The sequence below is a fragment of the Pristiophorus japonicus genome, chromosome 19, assembly GCF_044704955.1.
Source record: "Pristiophorus japonicus isolate sPriJap1 chromosome 19, sPriJap1.hap1, whole genome shotgun sequence".
Lineage (NCBI taxonomy): Eukaryota > Metazoa > Chordata > Chondrichthyes > Pristiophoridae > Pristiophorus > Pristiophorus japonicus.
In genome coordinates this window covers 11173687-11182945 of record NC_091995.1, presented here as the reverse complement: position 1 = coordinate 11182945, position 9259 = coordinate 11173687, and the positions used below count along the sequence as shown (strand labels likewise).

Sequence of the window (9259 nt, the reverse complement as noted above, 5' to 3'; positions counted from 1 at the left end):
AAAAAAAAATCCATGTACTTTTACTTTATTTTGTCTTCTTTTGCCCGGCCCCAGTATCCTTTTGTGCGCCGTGCCGATTTCCTTACATTCACTGTATAAAATCGTGGACGGCCAAAATCGCCTAATTGCTCAAAAACAGTATCCGAGCCTGTTTTCACTCGTGTCTGCTCCAAAAAATTTCAAACTGGCGCACATGTTCCACGCCGATGTGCAAACTTTGGTGAAAATTGGGAACTGAGGATTTGACGCCAAAAAACGTTTGGACGCCCAAAAAGGCGTATAATCGTGGTGAAACTAGGGGCCAAGATCTTTACTATTTATCTGTGCTATTAGTTAACTGTTTTTATATAGTATGTTTAATATATAAAATATATGTTAATATATAATATATTATAGTATAAGTCCACCGTAGTAATTTATTATTAAATTTATGCATTTGATATATATGCTTTCATTGTTGAATATACTGGTCTATATTTTCATACTCAGAATCAGAATCATATATGTAATGTAATGAACATGAGCAAACATAACTATCGGCCCATTTGGATCAGTTTGCCAGGCCCACCAGGCCCTTCCTCCGGCCCTGCACAGAAGGAGGTCATTTCGGCCTTTCGTATACGTGCCGGCCAACAAAGAGCTATCCAGCCTGATTCCATTTTCCAGCTCTTGGTCCGTAGCCTCGTCACACAATCTGGTCACACGCTGTCAACCATGCGGTGACCTGTCACCTTTTTCTCCTGTTGTTAGACTCTGCCTCTACCCCACACACACCCCCGTACCGTCTGCCAGCAGAACATTGCTGAAGTGGCAGTGTTTCGTTTATCATCTAGCCTGCAATGTCTGGGTTTCCCTGCCATACAAAAAGTGCGAGAGTGCAGATTTTGGGGGCCTTGTTCATTCAGTGTGGGATCTGAGGCTGGGCTTTCACTTCCTGTATGTGGAGGTGGGGGAGCTCGACACTTTCCAAATGCTAGGTTGGTATTCTCTTTTCCGATTGCCTAACACCTACTCATGGGTTCTTCCAGAATCATGTGGTATATACAGACACAGACCCACATACAAGTGAGAGCAAGAGGATTGGGGGATAAGACACACATCTGCTCCTGACACAGCCGCAACTGACTCCTGAGACCATGAGTGTTAAGAAGATGCCGCTGGACCTTGAGAATGGAGGAGAGGCTGTCGGCAGGCGGACAGACTCCAAGAGGAGCTGTTTCTGGCAGTCTCTGTGTGCGGTGGCTGTTCTGGGCTTGCTGGCTGTATCTTCCTACCTGTTACTCTGTCAGCTGGGAGTTCCACCTTCAAACCAGGTGTGTAACCGTGTTCAGGGCGTGATATTACTCAGCTGTCTCCGTGCGAGTTAGCTAACTGCAGTCGGGTGCCGGAGGGACTGGAGTGCATCATCACCCCGGGCAACCAAATTTTAATTTCACCGTTTAAGGTTTAAAGTTTAATTTGTTTAAACTGTCAGTGCTAGTGCTCCTTTAATAAGGGGGCATTTGATTTACATTTGATTTACAGATACAATGGAAAAAAAACAGATGTCGGTTATCTGATGAACTCTTTATCTACTGTCAATCATGATAATGTGAGTCAGTCAGAGTCTGGGATGCACCAGTGTCTCTGGACCCAAGTTTCGGGACGCGCCTATAACGGCGCAGCCCGGACCTGGACGCCCACTTTTCGCGCCAGAAAGTGCGCCTAAAAAAAACTTCCAGATTCTCCGGCTCCCTGCAGGTCTTCTGCAGCCAGGTGCGGCGCAGCACGAGCTGTTGGGGGCGGAGCCAGGTCCCTGCGCTGAAAGCAGTGCCGGGACCTCTGCACATGCACGCTACAGTGGGCGCGCGTGTGCAGTAGCTCCAGACGCCCAAAACTGTGTGGGAGGGGCCCGAAGCATGCAACCCCTCGCCCTGGCTGAATGGCCTCACTGGGGATGCGTGAATAAGGCTCCCACGCCCAGCTCCTGCTTCCTCCCGACACCGACTCGACTCCCGCTTCCCTCCGGCCCCCCCCCCCCCCCCGGCGACCCGACCTCCGCGACTCTTCCCCCCCCCACCGGCGACCCGACCTCCGCGACTCTCTCCCTTCCCCCCCCCCGGGACCTCCGCGACTCTCTCTCTCCCCCGGACCTCCGCGACTCTCTCTCTCCGCCCCCCCCCCCCGGACCTCCGCGACTCTCTCTCACCCTTCCTCCTCCGGACCTCCGAGACCCGATGCCACCTACCTGTAAATCTAGCCCGAGGTCTTGGGCCCGGCCGTTCAGCCTCCTTCTCTCCCTCCCCCACCTCTCCTTCCCTCCCTCCCCTTCCCTCCCTCCCTCTCCTTCCCTCCCTCCCCCCCTCTCCTTCCCTCTCTGCTTCCGTCTCTCCCTCCCTCCCTCCTCCCTCGTTCCCTCCCTCCTTCCCTCCCTCCCTACATCCTCTCCCCTTCCCTCCCGCCCTACATCCTCTCTCCTTCTCCCCCTCTCCCCCTTGTACCCCCTCCACCCTCCCTCCCTCCCTTCTCCCCCTCCCCCACCCTCCCCTTCTCCCCCTCCCCCACCCTTCTGCCCCTCCCCTCGCTGTCAGAAACACAGACACTGACAGACAGAGAGTGAGAGACACAGACAGATAGAGAGATAGAGACACTGACAGAGACACATTGGGGGGACCGTCCCAGCATGCTGTTGGAGGACTCCCAGTGCTGCAGTCGGTAAGTAGAAAATATTTTATTTATTGATTTAAAAAAATATATTTTTTATTAATTTTTTTTGATTGATTTATTGGTTGATTTATTGATGTATTTATCATTTATTATTGATGATGGCTCTTTATTTGTAAAACTGAAGTGTTTAATGTTTGTAAACTTCCCTTTAAACCCCCCCCATTCCCTACGCCTAATTTGTAACCTACGCCTGATTTTCTAAAGTGTAGACAAGGTTTTTTCGAACGTACAAAAATCTTCACTTACTCCATTCTAAGTTAGTTTGGAGTAAGTTTTCACTGCCGAAACTTTGAAAACAGGCTTAAGTGGCCGGACACGCCCCCTTTTGAAAAAAAAATTCTGTTCCAAAGTGAAACTGTTCTAACTGACTAGAACTGGAGCAAACTAAATGCTGAGAATTTGAATTTCTAAGATACTCCGTTCTACACCAGTTGCTCTAAAAAATCAGGAGCAACTGAGGCCGAAACTTGGGCCCTCTGTGTGGTGCAGATAATCTGCTTGTAGATCTGGCTTAAAGCTTGTACAGAGGGTCGCCTTGTGTTACGTGGAAATTTGCGGTGAATTTCACATTTTAATTTCTTTCCTCTTCAGGAAGTATCATTGAACTCAGAGATTAGCCAATCACAGGACTTAATGAATCATTCAACTGTAACAACAGTTTCTGTTAACACAAGTGAGTGCTCTCTCTATCAATCTATCTTTCTCTTCCCCTTTCTCTATCAATTATTCTCTAATTCCATCTATCTATCTATCTATTTCTCTCACTCCCCCTTTCTCTATCAATCACTCTCTAATTCTCTCTATCTATCTATCTATCTATCTATCTATCTATCTATCTATCTATCTATCTATCTATCTATCTATCTCTATCTATCGATCTTGCTCTCTCACCCTTTATCAATCACTTTCTAATTCTCTCTAGCTCTCTAACAATCTCTCTTGCTCTCTCTCTCTTTTTCTCTCTCTCTCTTTCTGTCTCTCTCTCTATCGCTCTCTTACTCTCTATTTTTATCTCTCTCTCTGTCTCTCTCTCTCTGTCTCTGTCGCTCTATCTCTCTCTCTCTATCTATCTATCGCTCTCACTCTCTCTCTCTCTCTCTGTCTCTCTGTCTCTCTCTCTCTCCCTCTGTCTCTCTCTCTCTTTCTTTTTCGATCTCTATCTCTATTCATTTCTCTCTCTATCTCTCTTTATCTCTCTCTCTCTCTCTCTCCCTCTCTCGTTATCAGTCATTTTCGGTCCATGTGCACCTTGATAGCGACTGAGAGTCCGGCTTTTCTTTTCCAGGTCTGCCTCGTCTCATGAAGCAGTTGGGAAACGACCCGAGGGGGAAAATAGCAGCTCACCTGACAGGTAAGAGGCTATTCTTAATATTAATGGGCTTTTCAAAAGTTATCAATGGAGGATTTATTTTGCTGGCTAAGGTGTGCATTTTAGCCAATAATCGTCAACGTATTTGAACTGAAGCAAATCGGGTAGATAGAGAGAAACTATTTCCTCTGGTGAGGTGGGGGGTGGGGTGGAGGGGAGAACGGAGTTCAGAACAAGGGGGCAGAACCTTAAAATGAGAGCCAGGCCGTTCAGGGGGTGATGTCAGGAAGCACTTCTTCACACAAAGGGTAACAGAAATCTGGGCCTCTCTCCACCCACCCTGTTGAGGCTGGGGTGGGGGCAATTAAAAATGTCAAAACTGAGATTGATAGAGTTTTGTTAGGCAAGTGCATTAAGGGTTATGGCACCAAGACTGGTGGATGGAGTTAAGGTACAGATCAACCGTGATCCAATTGAAGGGACAGACTCATCGTGCTGAATGGCCTCCTCTTATTCCTATGTAAGTCCTTATCTGATGAAGGAATATAAGGAAGATTTTTCTCACAGATAACATCAGCTTGTCACATGGTGTATTGGAATGCTAGCCACAGGTTGCATTTCCTATCTCAGTCTCGTTACTGTGGGGCACATGGGAAGCTGAGGTCCAGCTCTACTGCATTGGGAGGCTCGGGCACATCAGAGGGTGAACCATCTCCGGACAAGTCAGCTGCTAATTTAGAGGTTGTAGATCATTAAATTCTGCAGGGTTTTCACAGGCCGAAATGGGAAGTCAGAAATGAGGGATCATCAGTGTAAAATTGACATTGAGTGAGAGAGGTTCGAAGAACTTCTGTAATCCATTGGTCAATGGAGCATGGAATGATTTCCCACAGGCAATAGAGACCGTTGCATCTCTTAATTAAAAAATGGAATTGGTGCAGAAGCTATGGGGAGAGAATGGGGCGGACGGAGTTAGCTTGGTTCATAACCTTGGTGTCATATTTGACCCTGAAATGAGCTTTCAACCACATATCCGCAGCATAACTAAGACCACCTACTTCCATCTCCATAAAATTGCCCGTCTCCGCCCTTGCCTCAGCTCATCCGCTGCTGAAGCCCTCATCCACACCCTTGTTACCTCTGGACATGACAAGTCCAATGCGCTCCTGGCCGGCCTCCCACATTCTACCCTATGTAAACTACAGGTGATCCAAAACTTGGCTGCCCATGTCCTAACTCACACCAAGTCCCGCTCACCCCTCACCCCTGTGCTCTCTGACCTACATTGGATTCTGGTTCAGCAACGCCTCGATTTAAAAATTCTTATCCTTATTTTCAAATCCCTCCAAGGCCTCGCATCTCCCTATCTCTGTATTCTCCTCCATTCCCACAACCCTTCCCCCGAGATGTCTGCGCTCCTCTAATTCTGCCCTCTTGAGCATCCCTGATTATAATCACTCAACCATCGGTGTTGCCTGGGCCCCAAGCTGTGGAACTATCTGCCTAAACCTCTCCGCCTCTCTACCTCTCTTTCCTCCTTCAAGACGCTCCTTAAAACCTACCTCTTTGACCAAGCTGTTGGTCACCTGCGCTAATTTCTACTTATGCGTCTCGGTGTCAAATTTGTAATCTCATAATACTCCTGTGAAAGGCGCTATATAAATACTACTTATTGTTGTTAGTTTACTCTAGCAAAGAGCCGACACCGAAACGATGGGCCGAATGGTCCCCTTCAGTGCTATGAACCTCTACAGTTCTGTCCATGTAGCTCCTGTATATTCTATGCCCAGGGAACCCAATAAGCCACGATGTAGGAATAGGGAAATCTACCCGTCAGTCTCCAAACTATTTTCCTATCCGCACTCGTATATTGACCACAAATGGCACATGGATGAGGTATACTGAAAGGGAGGTCAGGGTTGGGAAAATACCCTGAAAAGCCTGGGGGTGCTGGATGGCCCGCTGTTTTACGCATTGTTGCGTCAGGTCTGGGGTGCAACTCTGATTTCCTCTTTCAGCGCAGGACTGAGGGAGCGCTGCACTGTCGGAGGTGCCGTCTTTCGGATGAAACGTTAAACCGAGGCCCCGTCTGCTCTCTCAAGTGGATGTAAAGGATCCCATGGCACTATTTTGAAGAAGAGTGCGGGAGCTATCATAGAATCATATTAGAAATTTACAGCACGGAAGGAGGTCATTTCGGCCCATTGTGTCCGCGCCAGCCGACCAACAGCTATCCAGCCTAATCTCACTTTCCAGCTCTTGGTCCACAGCCCTGTAGGTTACGGCACTTCAAGTGCACATCCAAGTATTTTATAAATGTGGTGAGGGTTTCTGCCTCTACCACCCCTTCAGGCAGTGAGTTCCAGACCCCCACCACCCTCTGGGTAATGCAATTTCCCCCCATATCTCCTCTGTACCTCCCCCCAATTACTTTAAATCGATGCTCCCTGGTTAATGACCCCTCTGCCAAGGGAAACAGGTCCGTCCTATCCACTCTATCCAGGCCCCTCATAATTTTATACACCTCAATCAGGTCTCCCCTCAGCCTCCTCTGTTCCAAAGAAAACAGACCCAGCATCTCCAATTTTTCCTCATAGCCAAAATTATCCAGTCCAGGCAATAGTCTTGTAAATCTCCTCTGCACCCTTTCCAGTGCAATCAGATCTTTCCTGCAACGTGGTGACCAGATCTGCACGCAGTACTCCAGCTGCGGCCTAACCAGTGTTTTATGTAGTTGAAGTATAACCTCCTTGCTCTTGTATTCCATGCCTCGACTAATAAAGGCAAGCATTCCATGCCTTCTTAATCACTTTACCTACCTGGCCTTCTACCTTCAGGGATCTGTGGACCTGTACTCCAAGGACCCTTTGTTCCTCTACATTTTTCAGCATCATACCATTTAATGTGTATTCCTGTGCCTTGTTAGACCTCACCAAATGCAATTACCTCATAATTATCGGATTATCACCGGTGTCCTGGCCAATATTTATCCCTCAATTAATATAACAAGATCAGATTATCTGGTCATTATCGCATTGCTGTCGGCTTGGAGCTTGCTGTGCGCAAATTGCTGCCGCATTTCCCACATTCCCACACTCCAAAAAAGTACTTCATTTGCTGTAAATCACTTTGGGACATCCGATGTTCATGAAAGGCACTGTATAAATCCAAGTCTTTCTTTCTTTTCCTATGCTGCCTTTAAGGAACCAATGTGAAATGAGATTGGGTGGCCTTAATCCAATTGTTCGTGGCAGAAAATAGCCCATTATTTAGCACAAGTTGCCAGTTTTGTTTTGAGGAGACCTAAGATAGCTTGCATTGGAAATGGAAAGCTCTTGCATTTTGGCAGTAGGGGCCAGAATAGTTTCGAAAGAGCCATGAAAGAGACCTTAATATAAAACAGATACAAATGTGGCAGCACATCTGTAATGTATTTGCTTCATGGGTTCTTTGCTTAAGAATTCATAGCAACACATTGCTATCAAGAATTAATTGGTTTTATTAACAAAGGTTTAACAATCACACTACACATTACCAGCTCATCCACCAGGCTCACAACCGCATACCTCATCATGGATGACCTAGACCCAACTGATTGGGGTTTTATTGAGGCTTGTGAACATCACATGACTGGCTAAGCCACTCACAATGCAACTGCTCTACAACTATTTTGGTTAACGGATAAAGCCGAGTGCCCCCTCATTAAAGGGGCACTAGAACACACAAATTAACAATAAAACCTTATGAACCTTAAACAAGTGAACCTTAAAAGTAAAATTTGGTTGCCGGGGTGATGAAGCACTCCAGTCCCTCCTGCGACCACCTCTTGCAGAAGGCCACAAGTGTACCGGTGGACACCGCATGCTCCATCTCCAGGGACGCCCTGGCGCGAAAGTAGCCGTGGAAGAGACGTAGGCATTTGTGCTGAACGACCCCCTCGACCGCCCGCTACCTGGACCAGTTAATGGCCACCTGCAACAGCTCTATAACTCTTTTGGGGGGGGGGGGGCACACAATAAACATTAGATCGAATGCCCCCCAATCTGGGGGACACTCCAGACACTTTTAACTGCCCTCTTTTTATTTTGTTTTTTTTTGTGGTTTATTTGGGGGGGTTTTTTGTGATTTTTTTTGTGGGCATTAAAATCATCTAATTTACAAGTGCCCCCTATAAAAGGGGAGGGGGACACTAAAACCCGGCAATTAAAACAAATTAAACTTTAAAACATTAAATCAAATTCAAATTTGGTTGCCGGGGGTGATGATGCACTCCAGTCCCTCCGGCGATCACCTCTCGCGGAAGGCCGCGAGCGTACCGGTGGACACCGAGTGCTCCATCTCCAGGGACGCCCTGGCGCGAACGTAGCCGTGGAAGAGACGTAGGCATTCATGCTGAACGGCCCCCTCGACCGCCCGCTACCTAGACCAGTTAATGGCCACCTGCAACAGCTCCATAAACCTATGAGCATATTCACAGGTGCATACATGACAACATCCTTTGAGAAAATGTTGTAACAGGAAGAATATTAACCAACCATGTAACTTAATCCATTCTTACAATGTTCCCTCTGTCTCTCTCACCTCCTCTCAGCATCTAAGACCTTAAAAGGAGAGAAGGTGATTTGGCAGGATCTGGTAGACTCCACCTTCGTCGAGAGGGTGGAGTTCAGGGACAACAGATTCATTATCAAGACCCCCGGTCAGTACTTTGTCTACACCCAGGTGGTCTTCTACAGCGGGGACTGCCAGGGCAACAGCATCTTCCTGAGCCACGAACTCGTCAAGTTCTCACCGAGCTATCCGGAGGAAGCTTTGCTCCTGAAAGCCATCAAGTCCGCCTGCCAATATGGTCCACGCACAGAAACCTGGTACAAGACCTCCTACCAGGGAGCTGTCTTTGAGTTTGAAGCAGGAGATCAGATCTTCTCCAGGGTGAGTGAGAAGTCTGTGGGATATGTGGACGCCTCCCAAGGAAAGAGCTTCTTTGGAATATTCGCTTTGTGAGGAACCCGAGTTACTTCCAGCGAATGGCCAACAACAATGACTGATGGAGAATTTCAAACTGAAATACAGTGGGAACTGTTCAGGGCACATTGTCCATCCGGCACTAAGTGGACAAAGCGACTAATCTCTCCAATAATTTAGCTCTGTCTTGCTATTTAAATGCTATCCAACCCAAATATTGTTGTTTGCGACATTTGTATATGAAAGTTTATGACATTGCTTCATGCACTGCCTTACTGC

The 9259-nt window shown here is 47.3% G+C and overlaps 1 protein-coding gene across 1 annotated transcript; it reads left to right on the top strand.

Moving 5' to 3' along the window:
* Positions 1–1136: 1136 nt before the first annotated feature.
* LOC139230112 (tumor necrosis factor-like) lies at positions 1137–9019 on the top strand. Its single transcript, XM_070861955.1, has 4 exons — positions 1137–1313; positions 3298–3379; positions 3992–4057; positions 8607–9019. The coding sequence occupies exons 1-4, from the start codon at positions 1137–1139 to the stop codon at positions 9017–9019; spliced, it is 738 nt and encodes a 245-aa protein (XP_070718056.1).
* Positions 9020–9259: the final 240 nt, after the last annotated feature.

Coding starts and splice junctions, on each gene's coding strand:
- LOC139230112 (XM_070861955.1), top strand. CDS start 1,137: ATGAGTGTTAAGAAGATGCCGCTGGACCTTGAGAATGGAGGAGAGGCT. Junction 1,314..3,297: donor GAGTTCCACCTTCAAACCAG/GTGTGTAACCGT, acceptor TTTCCTCTTCAG/GAAGTATCATTGAACTCAGA. Junction 3,380..3,991: donor AACAGTTTCTGTTAACACAA/GTGAGTGCTCTC, acceptor TTTCTTTTCCAG/GTCTGCCTCGTCTCATGAAG.